The sequence below is a fragment of the Neofelis nebulosa genome, chromosome 3 (genome assembly GCF_028018385.1).
Source record: "Neofelis nebulosa isolate mNeoNeb1 chromosome 3, mNeoNeb1.pri, whole genome shotgun sequence".
NCBI classification, from domain to species: domain Eukaryota; kingdom Metazoa; phylum Chordata; class Mammalia; order Carnivora; family Felidae; genus Neofelis; species Neofelis nebulosa.
The window spans coordinates 151,065,313-151,084,102 of NC_080784.1; the positions used below are offsets into that span (position 1 = coordinate 151,065,313).

The following is an 18,790-nucleotide window of genomic DNA, read 5'->3' on the forward strand; positions in this document are numbered from 1 at the left end:
AGTGAACATAAAAGCAGTATCCTGGTAGCTTTAACATCTTTCAAGAGTGAAATTCCTGCATTCCCCTTTTTAGACCAATACAGATTACGTTTCTGTAAAACTGTGATCATGATTTGGTACACAGTGCAACAGTAAATGCAACACTATGTAAAAAAAGAAAAAAAAAGTGGCCAAATATTTAAATATCCCAATGCCTGAACATTCAACTTAATAAAAGTCAAAATTTCAAGTTAAACTCAAGAAGCTGAAATACAAAAAAGGCTTTTATACACTGTTTTGTGTGGCCCTCTGTTTTATATAGCTTGTTACCACTAGGAAGGATTGATGGTTAATTTTAAGTATGTAACTGTAAGAAGTTAAATTACAAAAGTGTATTTTAAAAGTCAAACAGAAAAACATCTGTAAAATAATTTATTCATCAAAGATGAAAACAGAAAAACCTGAAATAAGAAAACAATCCTACGACCAGACTAGATCCAAAAATGTTATCAGATGAATACTTAATCAAATACTAACTCAATCACATACCATCAGTTCTTATATTAGAAACAGAAGTAGGCTTTTAAGATTAATTGGCCCAGATCAATCATTTCTGCTAAAATATGCAAAAAATGGGAGGGTGGCAATCAGGGTTCTTATAGTACCCAAACATAAAGCATCATTTTATGTCCACTAATTCATAAGAACACAAACTGGCATCCAGACAAAAATGAAGTACAACAGGTAAGTGTCAATCTTTACCAATTTATTTTATACAAAACAGTAGCAATGTAGAATATGGAATATCTTCCGCTGCCACACACATAAGTTGTGAACATTCCAAGCCAATGTATACAGTTGGAGGGGAAGGCTAACGATAGCATCAACCATGCTACTGAACATAGGAATTTTTTTTATTTAAAAAGATTAAAAATTAGATAGCAATGTCTTCTTAATATTGCTCTCATCATTGAAGACCGAAGAAAAATAAAAAGTGACTTTTTAAGATTAAAAAAAGAGGGAAAGGGAGAAACAAAGAGGCTGCTACAACACTGCCATACTGTCAAACCATCATACTTCAATATTTGCATACTTGATAGCAGCATTATTTTTACTGAACCGTGTGCAACTACATTTAGAAACACATCAAAGCAAAATATCATGGCAGTCATCAATCAAGATCCAAAAGAAAACAAACAAAAAATAACTCTAGGATGAACACACTATAAGTAGATGAACATTTATGGAGAATGAATCAATATCTACATTCTTGGACTGTTCCATTCTGCTCCTTTAATAAAAGTGTCAACTCAAATTGTCAACTGTGCATTTTTGGAGGATTTGAGTTTTTCCAGTTCGTATTATACTGCATGCTTGGAACATAAAGGGATATAATAAACCCTTCTACACAATGAACTTTAAGTAGACCGCTGAAAATAAATTTACTACTTGTAAACACACACAAAAAAAAAAAAAAAAAAAAAAAAAAAAAAATACAAGATTTTCTTTATCTTTAAACAATCAGTGCTTCCAAAAGCGCATTATCTTCTATATCGACCTCTCTCCCCTCGGTCTCTGTCCCGGTCACACAATCGCTCTCTTTCTCTCTCTCTATCACGTCCTCTATCTCGTTCTCTGTCTCTTCTGTTATCTCTAGGGCGGTCTCGCTCCCGCTCCCGATCTCTTTCACGGGGTCTACTTCTCCGACCACTGACAACAGCTTGTGTGCGACGAAGGAAATCATCCACTCTCATGTCATAATCATGCTAGAAAATAAGAAATGGATTAGGTATGTCAAAAATCAAATGGAACTTATGAGTCCCCATACTGTAATTACTGTATAGTATGGAGAAACAATCTACAGAAATGTACTAATGCATTAATTCACAGAATGTAATTTTGACACTGCTTAGAAAAAGATTGTGACACCTAACTAGTCACCCACAACAGTTGATTATTCAAACCTCGTTGCAACAACTCACTTCAGGAAGTTTCTTATACAACTCTAATGACTTTTCTAGCCAATTCTTTTTACTAAGATTTAAGCCAAAATAATCACCTAGTGATGACGATCAACTATCATGGATGCAAGCTGATGCCAACTATGCTAAATATCATCCATGTTTTTCTCCAACAGGTGAACCCTACTTTTTTTCCTCCTTTGACTCTACAACCTGAACCAAGTCTGCCCTCTTAAGGTAAAACTAGGAGTTGTTACATTCCAGATTTTCTTTCAAACTAAACCATTGTTAATGACAAGCAAGTTTCGAAATTTGATAGACTTTTAAGAAAAGAGGGACATCTGTGTGGCTCAGTTGGCTAAGCATCCGACTCCTGATTTCAGCTCAGGTCATGATCTCACTGTTGTGGGATCGAGTCCCACATCGGGCTCCATGCTGGGTATGGAGTCCTCTGCCCCTCCCCAGCTCGCTCTCTCTCAAAAAATACAAAAAAAATTTTATTTAAAAAAATTAGAATTTTAAGAAAATATGTACTTTAGTAAGATTGTGAGGTCTACTCCACATAGATCTAAATATACATGAAAGGCTGGGGAGAACAAGAGAGGGTAAGATGAGCAACTGTCTAAGTGAGGTGCAAGGTGTCATTGTGACTACTTCTAAGCTTAATCCCTGCTCTAGCTTTCTACTCTTAGTTCTCAACTCACCTTTCCTTACTGAACTTGGTCTTTTTCCAAAAGTCAGCTTAAATATTCAGATTATTAATTGTGTTCAAAAACACAATTCCACCCTCACATACCTTGAATACATTAATATTATACTAACATAAAATATATACACTAACCAAAAAATTACATACAGATGCTTAAAACTTAAAAGGACAATAATACCTTTTAGTAAAAGAATCTTAGAAAGAACTCCTAGTTTGAAAATTATGTAATCATTTATAAAAAGTACCACAACCCATCTAGCCAACTAAGTTTTCATCATACATAAGCCGTACATTTCTTCCTGTATGACTGAAAAAAAAAAAACTATTAACATCTATTAGTCAGTTAGGATTCTCAGATTGTTTCACTGAATATTAAAGATCCTAATAGGATTTGATTTTGAAAAGTTACTGTCTTTATGAGAATAAGAAAATAAATAACAGACAAAAAGTTATCTCAAAAACGGGCTAGGCCACTACTGCTCTGACTGGCCCTCTCAAATATGCATGCTCTTCATCTAAGTGGGAAGATAATGTTTATTTGGCTCAGCCAAAAGACTCATCACCTCAAATTGGTTGGGGGGGGGGGGGGGGGGGCGCGACAGAGGGTTGAAGAAGGTGTCCAAACTGTACATCCTACTTTAACAACCTAACTACGTAAGACTACCAAACTTATATACAAAGGAATTATGCTAACAAGCGCCAGGAGACAATTTCAGTTTAAAAGATGAAAGTATTATTAGGGAAAGGGAAAAAATAAAAAAGGAATATCAACCATTTAATAAACAAACTCAACCCAACTAGTATAATGGAAAAAAAACACCCATAAATCTCAAACTAGAGACTGTCTTTCATTCACTCTGTTTTGAAGAGATCAAAAAATGCTTTTCATATCAACCATATCAAATTATTAGAACCAGTAATTACTAAAGGAAAATTATCCATCTGCCTTTCTTAACATCTGTTTATTTGTTAACATTCTCTTAAGAGTCAGATAGAGGAGGTGAATTGACAAAATTTGTCACAGAAACAAGTAACTAAATAAGACCAGAGACGATTGGTTAACTAACTTAATACATACCATCCAATCTATGAAAATTGAGTCAGAATATACAGAAAGCTTAAAAATACCTATTTACAATAAAAATTACACAATTATTTATAACTGAAGACCCCAGTACAGAAAGAAAATCTAATTCACCATATCCCTAGGACAGTATTACCTAAGAGTTATATGTAGAAGTTGCCTCCACTTGAGCAGTTTGTTTGATCGGTGAAAGAAATAAGTCTATTTAAATAATCCAAAGGAATTAGCCATTCTTAATAAAAACAAGTTGTGAATTACTCCAAAACAGTATGGAGTAAGAATATCCCCACATTTAAATTATCTACAGAATTCAAGGTAGTTCCTTCACACTTTTGCCTTCTTGTGCACTTACTACTCGTTTATCTCTGTATCTTGCTTCATGTGGTACTGGGTGATGTCCTGAGTAAGGGGGATGAGCTTGAGGAGGTGGAGCATGGTGCTGATAGTAAGGATGGTGTGGAGGTTGTTCCATTCCAGGATAAGGAGCCTAAGAAAAGAAACCACTTCCATAAGCATCTACCAAATATCCGTGTAAATAAACCATTTTTAGAATTCCACTATCCGAACAAATAATTTAATAATCTGTCCTACCCATTTACTTCCACAGAATTAGGGTTTGTCAGAATACTCTCTTGTTGTGCTTGTTGGAAATATGTGCATAACAAACTAATTACACATCCTTGAAGATTTAACACGTTTGGGGCTCCTGGATGGCTCAGTCGGTTAATCATCTGACTCTTCATTTCCACTCAGGTCATGATCTCCCGGTTCGTGAGTGCAAGCCCTGCCTCAGGGTTCCATGCTCACAGTGTGGAGCCTGCTTGGGATTCTCTCTCCCCCTCCCCTGCTGGTGCACACACCATGCACCCACCGTGCACTCTTCTCCCCCTCTCTCTCTCAAAATAAATACACCAACTTAAAAAAACAAGATTTAATATGTTTACACTTTCATGTCGTGTCATTTAAATACTAACAGAACACAGTAAACCCTTAATCAGTGCTTACAATGAGCCAGGCACTGTCCTAAGCACTGAGGGAGGCACCAACAACTGGTTAAGTAACTTAAGATCACACTGCTAGTAAAAAGGTGGAGCTGGACACCATAATCAGGCATCCTGGATCTAAAATCAATCATCTTAATCTTAACATCTACCCTAAAAAAAAACAAAAACAAAAAATCTCCAGAACCTAAGGAACTTTTAAATGCCATTATAAAATGTGTAAGAGCAAATCAAAGGTTACTTTCCTAGTTAGTGCCAAGATAGTATTTTGACATTTAAAAATTTTCACAGAATCTAAGGAAAGCAATCTTATTAATCCATCTATCTTGTACACAGTACCTTAAGTGAAACAAGTCAGATGAAGAGGCCACATTACAGGCAGCATTAAAAAAAAAAAAAGATAAGAACTATTTAAACTTCTAAGTTTTTTATTTCTTGGGAATTAATTCTTCAGCTATCCTCAATACCTTAAAAGATACTCTTAAGAATATTCAGCTTTCTTACAGGAAAAAAAATTTAATAGTTATGAACAGCATTTAATTAACCTTATTTTATAGAAAAAAAATTAATGAGTGTTGGGATCAAGCACTTTACTAAACTTCACATGTATTTTATAAATTATTTTGACAATCCCATAGAGTAAACACTGGTATTCATTAAATTTCAAGCCACAAAAGGACAGGCACAATGTCGATTTCATTCACCAACCAAGCCTAAAGCAGAGTGCCTTGCACAGAATGAGTACATTAATTTGATGAGCCAAAGAATGGACACATACCCTCTGAGTTTTACCGATAAAACTAAGAAAGAAACCTATTATGAAATTTGCCTAAGATCACAGAGTTGAGAAGGGAAGGTATCTGAACCCAGGCAGTTTGCAGTACTAGCTACTACAAAAATAAACTATAACACTTACTAATTAATTAATCTTGTACTATTAACACAAATCAAATTATTCACTAGTTTTTAGTTGTAAAAATAGATTCCAACAATTTATTTAATGGATAACTGTAACAGTCATCTTCCAAATAAGCATTCAAAATATATGAAACTGCAAATGAAGTGAAATAATTTGCAAAAAAAAAAATACAAACCATTCCTTGCCAAGGTGGTGGTGGTCCCATGTTATGAAATTCCCTCACATAATCATTGTAGGACTAAAATGAAAAATAACAATGTCAATAATAATAAAAATCAAACCCAGAACTATCAAATAAATCAGATCCTGGTTTTATGAACATTAAATGTATAAAATGAAATGCTTACCCCATTTAAAAACACATCTCGGCGAACTCCTGAAAATCGTCTGTTGGGAATAAGATTTGTGAAACTAAATTCAGGTAATTCATAAACTAGTTCTAAGAATGTAATTTGAAACTAAGCAAGAGTGAACCCAACTTACCTGTCTACTTCCTGGTATCGTGGATCCTTTAAATACCCTGTTCAAACATCAAGCATTTTAGTAAATCAAATTTATATTTTTTATTATGGCATTATAATTAAACCTTCCTTACCACTCATTTCAATTCTTTCCAAGAAATATAGTGATGCTATTAAGTGATGCTATTATTGTATTATTCCATTTTCAGATTTTCTTCTTAGATTACATGATAATCTAGAAAGTAACTAATAACTTACTGATACCACAGAATTATAAACTGCTAGAGAGGTTTTCATATGAATCTTCTAAATCCATACCCCAATTCTCGCTAGATAGAAAATTTCTTCATTCTGCTCCATAAGAAAAGTAAGGGCAGAGGAATTATCTTGAGGACACTGTAATAGGACTTCCTTAAAAACAAACGTTTACTTTCCACCTTAGGTATTCACAAGCTCTGCTAAGTCAACCACAGACAGTTTTTAAAAATGCAAACTTAAGGGGGAGAAAAACAAGTCCCAAAAATGAAGATGTATACATTTTAAGTGAAAGAACCATGACAAAAAAAGAAATATTCTTTCTCCCCATCTTAAAAGATGGAAGGACTCAGCAAATTGAGTGCTCATGTTTCTGAGGAAAAACTAATTTCACTCTCAGGAATATCCATTTTGGAGAAGAATAAGGTTTATCAAGCCAAAAAATGCTGTAATGTTCACTAATACCAACTTCCAAATTGCCTAATTTTTATAAGTGTATTATAAGCACCGTCTCTTAAACTCTGCCTTTTTAAATTTTGATAAGACTAGCTGAAAGCTGCTTTCTAGATTATAAACCAAATATTTCTCATTCCTCTCTAAAAACATGTGAAAGATTTTTTAAAAAAAAAAAAACACAGCATAACTTCAGTTTCCAAATAAAGCTATATACCACATGAAATACTAAGTATCATAGAAAATGAAAAACATAATAAAGTGTAAGATGGCTGCTTTCCCTAATCATCTTTAATCTTAAAACACATGTGCAGTTTCCATTTGTGAAATAATTGTAAATTAGCAACATCAGGTAATTAACAGATGATGATGAGTCACACTAAAATAGATAACCTTCACGAAGTAGAATTTAAGTGACAACTATTGATAATTTCCTATGATTTAAGCAGTCATGTCCTAAAGTTTTCTCACTTTTAGAACTACAAGATTACAATAAATGTCTTTGTGTCGTTGTTGTTGTTTTTGTTGTTGTTTCATAATTTTAAGTCAAATATCTGCAGGATTATAAAATATTAACCTGGTCTCTGGTGAAACTCAGGGGCATAGTCAATCCTTGGTTTCTTTCTGCTGTTATGAATATCATAATCTTCTGGTCGACGCCTACACAAATTAGACACATTAGAAATTAAACCAAAAACTGCTGGGAGAACAAACAGCAATGCAAGAGTTTCTGACAGAAATAAGTACAAAGAATAGCCCATTATTTCCTTTAAAATAACATCCTAATTTCTGGTGAGCAAATCTTAAAATTTCTAAATTTTAATTCCTCTAATTACTATATAAATCAATCCTTGAATGTATTGCTGGAAGTAGATATGCTCTATAATCTCATGCTATCATGAAAAACTTGGAAAGAGCAGTCTGCTCAAAATATGTAAATCACATTTTAGTATTCTAAACAGAAGTAAATGAGCTGCTCTCAAACTAACGTAAACATCCAGTTTAACAAAACACTTTCCCAAATAAAGTCTCCATTCACGTGAAAAAACAAAGAAAAAAAAAAAAACTATCACCATTACACAATAGGTAACTCTAAAATCTATATATTCAAACTTATTAATACCATCTTAGAAAAAGTCTACACAGAATTAATTATTTCTTGCTTTTGCTTTGCACAAAATTATGCTTTTCACATGATCATACAGAAAATTTGATACTTATTCCAAGTGACTTTACAGGAAAGTTTTGATAATCTTAATACTTGGAAAAACTAATTTTCTATAATTAATAACATTTAAAAACTAAGGGAATTTTTCCCAGAGACAATGTCTTAAAATAAAACTGGAAAGTAATGGAGCAATTTAACAGAGTTCATAAAACGAGTTCAAAGTATATATTCTTTAGAAAGTGAAATTTTACTGTCTGCAGAGGGCTGCTCTTTATGGTCTCCCATAAATCTCAATGGCTAATGTAATACATCATTAAGTACACTTCACTTTATTTAGCATTTAATAAAGAGCTACACAAAATAAAAACAAGAATTCCAAGTTTTTTTGGCAATAAATGTATCTTTTTACCCTTACTTTCAAATTAAAAGTCTATATAATAACCTAGCATCACTAGTTTTCCAGCTGTTTGAGTTATCAACTGCTTTCATTAACTTTTCCAAGACAAGTTCACTCAAACTGCAAAGTGCAATTACCCCAAGCCCCCGCCCTCCCCAACAAAATAAAAACAGTTGCATCTACAATAAATAAGACTAAGAAAATTAAAAGCTGGTTTAAAAAATAAACATACCGCTTTCCTGTAGTTTGGGGAGTGCATTTACGACCGGTATAAAACATGATAGAAACAGTTCATATAGTAGTCCAACTACTGACTTTAAGCTGTAAGCCATACATATATGGAGGCCCTGGCAGGCTTGAGAGAAGGTGTAGTGGTGTAATAAGTATAGTTTGCAGTCCATTGCAAAACTGAGGTAAAAACTTCACTTGTATATATTGTATTGCACTGGAAACCTCTTAGCTTAAACTTCAAAAGACATCTTGGTGTTCAGTCCTTTAAGGCCAAAAGTAAGGGGGCTCTGCCAGGTGTCCTCCTACCTACTTGACAGTGTCCTTTTTAAGCTCAAAGAAATGGGGACTCTTGTTGGATTATCTGTACCTACCACAGGATGTTTCCACCAAAAGGAAACTTAACCAAAGGTTTCATCCCATCAACCATACATCCAACAGTCTTTAGCAGAATATTTTAGATTTAGCTGTATGCAAATCTACACAGGGGAAGGTGTTGGGTGGAAGGGCTTAAATCAGTCCTTTGCAAAGACTTCTCCAATTCTGTAACAAGTTAAACCCCCTTTTCCTGGAAAATGCTGCTTAGTTCATAAAGTAGTGATCAATAACCATGACGATCCTCTAAAAAACATTTTAAGTCCACAGGTACTGCCAGCATCTGGAAAAGTTGTAAATAGACACAGCAACAGCCCTTCTTTTCGGTTTGTTGCCGGGTCTCCCAGGGCCACTTGATCCCCTTTGGAAAGAACCTATTGTTTTCAGAAGCTCAGCAAGATGTGTGAATTCACTGGGTACATGTTAGAGAATATTTGGCAATGGGGTTAACACATCACGGTGATAAAATTTGAAACAGTCCCAATAATGCTCCTCTTGAATATCAAAATAACTTAAAATATTTTATCCTCTAAATGAGGCGTCATCTTCTGAAAAAACATTAGTGATCCTTTATAAAAGTCCCATATCTGATAAGGCTTATCCAGAGACACACCTGAAAGAAAAGGCTTTTTACAAAATATTAACAATTTTTGCAAATAAAGACTTCCTTCTCTCTTCCTCCTTTCTAGCCTGTTCTGAGCAACAAAGGCCTACCTCATTGCAATTGCATACATTGTATTATCAGAAACTATCTAATTTAAACTGGTTATCACTCTTTAGCAAATAATTTTTTTCTGCATAAGGAAAGATCCCCATTTTCCTCTTGAAAAATGACTGAGACCAAGGTGACCATGTGAAATCCTCAATGAAGCCACAAACTAGTCCATGCAGCTTGATTTGAGGATTTTCTCTTTCTTCTTTACCGCAGGACAAACTTTTGACGAATCACATTCCTCCATCATGTTATTCTGATACATGTGCCTATTATCAGTCCAAAGAACGTTTCTAACCTTCCCACATCCCGGACTGGTTCTCGACGGGATGGACGTCCTCTTGATCGGGGCTGAGAATGCATTCTTCTCTTGTGACGCATTTTATGAATGACCTGATACAAGTCAATACTTTCATCGGGGGGAAATAGAAGACAAAGCTGGGTTCCACATTCAAGTTCAATTTCCTAGAACAGGAAAGTAGTAATTTACAAGACGAAAACAGGAGAAATTGTCAACAGACTTGTTGTATTTTCCTGAAGTACAAGAACAAAAACAGACTGACTTGAAGACTTCCTTCTTAAAGCTGATGATCATACAGGATTCCAATAAACTTCCTTGAAAGGTTTTAAAAAACCTTTCAAAAGTGTTTCATGTATTTATATATGGGTAAAAACTAAAAGTTATATAATCTGCAAAGTTAAATACACAAATGCAATTGCTTAAAACTCTATGACAATCATCCTCTGCAAACAAAGGAATGTTTCTTTGTGCAAAATACAAAAACATCAAGACAAAGTTCTCTACCTTAACTCAGCGGAGGAAAAACATTGTTAGTGTGTGCCAAAATACATTACAAAACTACATTACAAAAAATACATTACAAAAACTACAAAGGGAGACTAATGTATGGCTTTTTAAAATGAAGATTTATTTTCAACCACCAGCAATTTCATTTATGAGTAATGAAAGCACACCGCTTCTGGTTCAAAGTTACATGTAGAAGATTCGGGTTTAAATCACTACACTTATAATTTCATTTGCAGACTTGAAAACCTGGGTACATATACTTTTCATATAGCTTCCTTCTAATTAGAAAACTTCAGCAAAGATGTTAAATGGCATTTCTAAAATTATACAAAGTGCAGTAAATAACATAATGAAAAACAATTTAAAATCAGGACCAGAATTTCTCATCAAAAACTTTTCTTTCAACTGTATTAAGTACCATATAAAGCTACCTATCTTTCAACATTTATGGAGGTCTTACTAATTGGTCAAAACCACAGTGACTGTGAATTCCAAATAAGAATATTTTCCCTTAATCTTTCACACGAATTCTTTCAAAAATGGCTTAAAAATGTCCTTCAATAAAATTCTCTAAAAGGAATGATTAAATGTATGTGTTTTAAATAATCAAGTAAGACAACAAACCTGTCCATCACGTCCAATCTTTACTGGCTTATGTTCATTCCAAGGATTGGTGAGATGAGCTGACTTAGTGAAGGGTAATTCACGCCTAAATACAAAGTAATACCAGTTATATTCTTTTGCAGAATCCTTTAGGGACCTTATATTACTTCAGCAGTTAATCCTGATTTAAACGTGACTATAATTTAAAGAATTACTTAGGCTAGAAGCATTCATTCCCCAGAGAGGGAGCACCTTTAAGAGAAGGGTTCTTTCCACATTCTCCAGTGTTCTCAAAAATAAGCTAAATAATACAGTGTGTAAGAACATGAGCTTGGAAACCAAGACAGTTTGGGTTTAAACCCCAGCGCGTGCTGGCTCGCTCTCACGCGCTCTCTCTCTCCCTCCTCTGAGCCTGCGCTGAATTCTTCAGCTTATAAACAATGGTATCACCACCTACACTTTATACCTGTTTTTAATAGTGTGCAAATGGAACGACATATAACATGTTTAGTTAGCTCGTTTCTGTGTAAACAAACCGCATTTTTTATTAACTAATCAACAAAGAGCTGAACCTTCTTAACACCAAATGAAAGTAAGTGTTCCCTATGCTTCGTTCAGAACTGCTCTCCCAGATTCCAATGTCCTCTCCTTTTCAGGAAGACAATATTTCCCTATCACCCATGGAATGACTCTTGACAATACAAATGTTTATACGTACAAATTCATATGTCTGCACATATGAATTATGCCCTCCACTTAGGTGCAGTACTTATATAACTTAAAGAAACTCAGGCTCTAAACTCTGAGCCACAGGGCAAAATGGTCTCACCAACTTAAAAGAGACAGCCTGTATTTTTATATTCTTTATCAACCTAGCATAATGCTAAATGCAATCATTCTTATTAATTATCAAGGAATAATCAAGTTAACAGCACTTAATAAGGCTTTATCTATGTGTGTGCAGAGTAATGCCAAATTAAATAAATGCGTTAAAGAATTATTTATTGTATCTACAATACACATGAAACTGCTCAGCCCAAAGACATACAAAGATGAGTAAGATAAAGAACTGCTTGCATTCGTAAATTTCTTCCACAGCTATCAAAGAAGGATAAACAAGCACATAAAAGTTTTGCTGGTCACATCTATTTTGGAGAGAAAGAAAATAATCAAAAAATGCTTCCTGGAAGAAGTAGCATTTGGAATATGCCTGAAAGAAAAGTGACCCAGGAAAAGCCAAATGTAAAGAGCTAAGGAAGGGTTACGTTTGAAGCAATGAGAGAGCTTGAGCAAAGGTATAATGGAGAAGAAAAAACACAAACAACCTGGTCTAGTGGATAAGCTATATAGTCATTTGTTCTACTCTTACACCAATTTTCTTAAAGATGAATATAGAATGCTGAAATTTTATAACTTCTTTAAACTTTGGGGAAGAGTAAAGTGCATCTAAAGTTAACACAGTGGCATGCTCTGTGGTGGTGATCATGTGAATATATGGGGGAAGTGGGCTATGAATTATGGAAATACCCACTAGGTATTACTAAAAAGTTTGAATTCTTAGTGTAATAATATACATCTTACTTCACACCAAAAGTGGCTCAAGAACGTATACCTATATGTATACAAAATATATACACACACTTTTTTTTTTTTTTTTAACTTTTCAGCTCTCAGAAGTTAAAAGAAACAAGTCTATACCAAAGCCTAAGGTATCCAGAGGGAAATCTCTAGTAACAACTCTTTGTACTTTAATACTTTCTTAGATTTTCCCTCTAAATTGCCAGTTAAAAAACAGTTACAGGAGAGGAATAAATAACCTACAAGCCACCAAAATATAGGAAGTTACAAATTGTTCCTGCAGAAAGTTATCACTGTTATTTAAATATTAGCAATGAAATACTGAAGGACCAACATAAAACCACACATTGAGTTGGGTTGAGTCACTTGGGGTTAAGCTTCTCGATGGCATTGGTTCTAACTAGATTCTACAGATATTTTTTGTGTGTGTTGACAAATTAATACCTACCAGAGTATCACCAAGAACTGTAAGGCCCTAAGCAAAATAGGACTCAGAATGTATTTAGAGAAACTACAGGACCAAAGTCATCGTAGTTATAGAATAAACATCCTAAAGTTACCTTTTAAACTGACATGTGTAATGAAGACAACTACAGATGACCAGCTTTATTGTGAGTAATCCAATGAACATGGAAGTAACTCGCTGATTTAAGGGGTTTGGTTAAGTGGGACAAATTTAACAAAAGAACATACAACTGTACAAAGGCTCTTATGTACTATATAGAGGTTTGGCTACTAAAGTTAAAAGAAATAATGGAGAAATTCTAAAAGAAAAGAGAAAATGGGCTAATTGGAATGAACATGGAAGGGGTGAGTATAAAATAGCATCAGTAGATGCTAATTTAATTCTGGACAAATGACATTTTATAGAGTATAGCCTTATTTAGAGCTAATTCCCAGTGATAACTTAAGTCACTTTTTATGGCTCCTCTCCTATCTGCTAACACGCACCATGTGATCTTAAACTTCAGTGTGCCTACAAAATACATGAGCCATCAGAAATTCAAGAGGTTTGAGGTGTGTCTTAAGATTCTGCATTTTAACGATCAGATACTACTGACACAAGTGGTCGAGAGACCACACTTAAATAAACTTAAGTCTAGTTATTATTAAATCCAAAGGGTGCTTAAATAAGTCTATCAAAACTATCATAAAAAGAAAAAATATCGGTAACAATTACTATTACTGATAGAAAGCCTTCAGCATTTATATTTAAAGTTTGATCCTCTTAACTGAACCAAATGCAATTCTCATTTTATACACAAAACTTAAGAATACAATAGACTTACCCAAGGAAATACCAATGTAATATTACATGCCCCTCAGAATTCTTCATTATAAAACTACTCTTGAACTAAGTGATGAGTATTGTAAAAATTAAAGTTGTAGTTTTTCTTTAAGAATATTCTTGAGGATACAGGAGTACTGATGCATAGGGGCACTTGTACCCCAATGTTTATAGCAGCACTCTCAACAATAGCCAAATTATGGAAAGAGCCTAAATGTCCATCAACTGATGAATGGATAAAGAAATTGTGGTTTATATACACAATGGATTACTATGTGGCAATGAGAAAGAATGAAATATGGCCCTTTGTAGCAACGTGGACGGAACTGGAGAAGGTTATGCTAAGTAAAATAAGCCATACAGAGAAAGACAGATACCATATGTTTTCACTCTTATGTGGATCCTGAGAAACTTAACAGGAACCCATGGGGGAGGGGAAGGGGGGAAAAAAAAAAGAGAGGTTAGAGTGGGAGAGAGCCAAAGCATAAGAGACTCTTAAAAAATGAGAACAAACTGAGGGCTGATGGGCTGGGGGGGGCAGTGAATGATGGGTATTGAAGAGGGCATCTTTTGGGATGAGCACTGGGTGTTGTATGGAAACCAATTTGACAATAAATTTCATATATTTAAATAAATAGAAAAATAAATAAATAAATAAATAAAACCTCAATAAAGAGAAAAAAACAAAGAATATTCTTGAGGTATGTGGGTGGCTTAGTCAGTTAATTGTCTGACTCTTGAATCCAGCTCAGGTCATGCATGATCTCATGGTTTGTGGGAACAAGCCCTGCCATCAGCATCTGCGTTGGCCTGGAGCCTGCTTAAGAGTCTCTCTCTCCCTTTCCCTTTGCCCCTCCCCCCGCTGGTGCACACTCGCTTACTTTCTCCCTCTCTCTCAATAAATAAACATAAAAAAAAAAAAAATTCTTGGGGCGCCTGGGTGGCTCAGGCGGTTAAGTATGCAACTCTTGATTTTGGCTCAGGTCATAATCTCACTGTCATGAGATCAAGCCCCACATGGGACTGTGTGCTGGGCATGGTGTCTGCTTAAGATTCTCTCTCTCACTCTCCCTCTGCCCCTCCTGCACACATGCTCTCAAAAAGAAAAAGAGAAAGAAAGAGAAAAAGAGAAAAGGAAAAAGAAAAAAGAAAAAGAAAAAAACAAAAGAAAAAAAATTCTTTCCAGGTCAACATAAAACTTAAGTACAATAAAGAACCTTTACTACCCAAAGTTCTGTACAAAACATTAGTATTTTGGGTTTGTACCTCTTGTTAGTGAACACATATCAAACAAGTTGGTAAAATAGACAATAAGTCAGTGAGAAAGACAATACATGAATAAATTAAGCTCACCTTCTGAAATTAAAAAACAGATTTCCTTATCACGAATTGGGAAATGAAGGTTAATAGAACAAGTAACATTCAAAACAAAATTAGCTGCAACCAATTTAAAATGGGTAATTATTTTGTCTTCTAATCCTAAGACAACATTATCTCCAAATACTTTCCAATAATACCAATAATGTTTCTAGTCATAAAACCACAGACTAACAAACTTCTTTGGTTTTTATACAGTTATAGACATCCAAATAAATAAGTCTATCTCTGCTAAGAAATAGCAAGCACCTTGTTTTCCCTAAAAACTGCCACCAGATCTTTAAATTTTATAATTTTAATTTGATTACAATAGAAGTATAACTTAATTATAACCTTAATTTCTGAAGAGCCATAAATTTTTATTTAAAAATCCTGGGTATAATGGAGTAGGGGAATTATCACCGACACCCTCACCAACCTAGCACTGCATTCCAACATTATAATTATGCAATTTTTCATTTGTTTTTTCCATGTTGTCACATGGATAATTACTTCTGTGTATTACATTTAAGTGACAAACCATAATTCACTTAACCAGTTTCCTATATGGAAGAATTTAGATTGCTTCCAATTTTTCCCTATAGAAAGTAATGATGGGATGAGAAGTAATGATGATATATTTTTATGGAGTTTTGCTACTCTATCAACAATCAACCTAATATACTATTTTCACTATGTTATTGCTTACGTAAGTTCACAGTTCTTCACTTTCCCATACATAAAAGTTTAACTCCTTTGGCTGGCCCACATTACTGTTCATCTCTATCTTTTATCATCTGTTTCATTAAAAAAAAAAAAAGGACTCCCTATCCCACTCACATACCTTCCCCTCCCCCCCCCCACCGCTTTCCCATCTCCTAAGCCCCATGGCTTCTGCTTGTGTTTCCATGCTCTTCCTAGTCTGCCTTCCAGACCAGATATGAATAGCAGTTTTCATTCTTATCCAATTCTTCCATCCTCATCAAAATCCAACGCCTAAGCTAATTTCAACTTATAAAAAATACATATGGTCTGTTTCAAGTAATATTTTTTTACTGAAATTAATTTTATAGGCAATAGATGTGTACATGCCATATAAAGATCACTCAAATACTTAGTATTTTATGTTAAAATAACTTTCTAGGCTCAAGATGTAGCCGCTCCTGCTGGATGTGTCATGTCAGCAAACAGAAGCTTAGGTCTAACTTTTGTGTCCCTGTATGTGCTCAGCTTGACCAGAAATGCAGTATATCCAATCAGCCAATCCCCAAACACCAAGCCACCTTTAGTCTGGGCTTTCTCACCCCAAATGAGGTTGACAACGTAGCCCTAGGCAATAAGACATTTTCTATTTGTCTCTCTCTTGTTATTTATCCTATAAAAGCTTTCTGGGATGCCTGGGTGGCTCAGTTAAGTGTCCAACTTTGGCTCAAGTCATGCATGATCTCAAGATTCTTCAGTTTGAGCTCTGCATGGGGCTCTCTGCTGACAGCTCAGAGCCTGGAGCCTGCTTCAGATTCTATATCTCTCCCTCTCTCTGCCCCTCCTCTGCTTGCACTCTGCCTCTCTCTCAAAAATAAACATAAAAAAAATTAAAAGCTTTCTGCCTTCTGCCCCATTTTGCAGCTCTCCACAGGAGAGTGTCCATTTCATGAAGTGTTAAAGTTTGTATCACCTAAATTTACTTCTTTTATCATTTTCTTTTTTTTTTTTTAATTTTTTTTAACGTTTATTTTTTTTTTATTTTTTTATTTTTTTTATTTATTTTTGAGACAGAGAGAGACAGAGCATGAACGGGGGAGGGGCAGAGAGAGAGGGAGACACAGAATCAGAAACAGGCTCCAGGCTCCGAGCCATCAGCCCAGAGCCTGACGCGGGGCTCGAACTCACGGACCGCGAGATCGTGACCTGGCTGAAGTCGGACGCTTAACCGACTGCGCCACCCAGGCGCCCCAACGTTTATTTATTTTTGAGACAGAGAGAGACAAAGCATGAACGGGGAGGGTCAGAGAGAGGGAGACACAGAATCTGAAACAGGCTCAGGCTCTGAGCTGTCAGCACAGAGCCCGATGCGGGGCTCGAACTCACGGACCGCGAGATCATGACCTGAGCCGAAGTCGGCCACCTAACTGACTGAGCCACCCAGGCGCCCCTCTTTTATCATTTTCTAACAATGCATATTCAGTAAGAACATAACAATAGTTGTAATAACTCAGTTATTTCTAATAAACATATTTAAATTTTAATTACCATTTTCAAAATATAATACCAACTAAACATGTTTTGCTATTTCCTTAAGAAAAAGTACTTGTTCACAACTAAATTAGTTACCTCCAAAATATGAGCCAAGTTAAACAGTGGCTATTTTCCTATACCAGTTACTAAATGACACGTTAAATCACTAAAATCACATAGATCTATCCAGGTAACATTCCAAGCAATTGTCTAATTCATGACAAACTTACTGCTATATTACTAATATAGAGTACAAAGGAACTACATAAAACTCCTGACTACATAAACCTTTGCCTTTACATCCTATAGGAAATATAAAGACAGTGAACAAGATAAGCAAAACGTATTGATGTTTAACTTTACTTTAACACTGTTAATTTTTTTGGATCCAAATCAGCCTAGGAATGAGTCCGAAAAGAGAGTATAATCATCAGAGAGAATAAATTAAAGCTAAAAAACTGTGGAGTTTTAACATTACTCCCAATTGGCAGCCATTTAGTGCAGATTTAATTATCTACACTAGAATGTATAATTTACCTGCAAATCCAGTCAATTTTAAAAACTCCTCCCAACATTTTAGCATTCATTCCTGCTGGAAGCACCCAATGTATAGGAGATCCTCCATGATGTGACTCTGAAGAAAGTCTTGCAAATCCTAAGGGGATCAAATCACAATCAATAGGTGCCTAATATAAATGATGTTTTTATATATCCAAATTATTTTTATCCTTACCTTGAAATTTTCCACTCTCTCTGACAGAAAATATTAAGATAACACTCCTTGCAGATCTGAATGCAGCATTTAATTTCTTCTCATTTACTGGCAGCGTGGACCAAACACCCTACACAAATAACATAAACATCACAGACTGAAATTAATGCAAATCTTTCACCACTGCAATTATATCTGCAAAAGACCAAGGCTACTGATACTGCTGTATTTTAAATTTAAGTAAGCTATAATTAAGAAAGGTCTTACTTATCAGCTGTCAAAATAATGTGCTAATTTATTAAAAACTCAAGAAAAATATGGAGAAAATTCCCAACCTTAACAAAATCATTAAAGATTTTGGGGGAAGGATGTCAAATCTTATGATATAGAATTCTACATAATAGAAACAATCACCTAGAATTATTTTAATTATCACAATGATTTACTGTGGGTAAAAACATGTCTGAAGGTGAATCACAGCATGTACATTTTTCTCCTTAAACTACTT

General features: G+C 34.8%; 1 protein-coding gene across 7 annotated transcripts in view; it reads right to left on the reverse strand.

Annotated features, from left to right (window-relative positions):
- Positions 1-724: 724 nt before the first annotated feature.
- The window catches only part of YTHDC1 (YTH N6-methyladenosine RNA binding protein C1), a 35,835-nt gene continuing 17,769 nt past the window's right edge, over positions 725-18,790 (reverse strand). For 4 of the 7 annotated variants that reach the window (XM_058722377.1, XM_058722374.1, XM_058722380.1 and 1 more), the window contains 10 exons: positions 18,304-18,412; positions 18,108-18,225; positions 11,135-11,219; positions 10,001-10,167; positions 7,400-7,482; positions 6,137-6,173; positions 6,001-6,064; positions 5,829-5,891; positions 4,086-4,220; positions 725-1,745 (listed from right to left, as the gene is read on the reverse strand). In XM_058722377.1, the coding sequence (XP_058578360.1) occupies positions 1,521-1,745; positions 4,086-4,220; positions 5,829-5,891; positions 6,001-6,064; positions 6,137-6,173; positions 7,400-7,482; positions 10,001-10,167; positions 11,135-11,219; positions 18,108-18,225; positions 18,304-18,412 (1,086 nt within the window). In that variant the 3' untranslated portion in view covers positions 725-1,520. The remainder of the gene's footprint in view (positions 1,746-4,085; positions 4,221-5,828; positions 5,892-6,000; positions 6,065-6,136; positions 6,174-7,399; positions 7,483-10,000; positions 10,168-11,134; positions 11,220-18,107; positions 18,226-18,303; positions 18,413-18,790) is intronic. The other 3 variants (XM_058722375.1, XM_058722379.1, XM_058722378.1) reach the window with 1 other exon arrangement.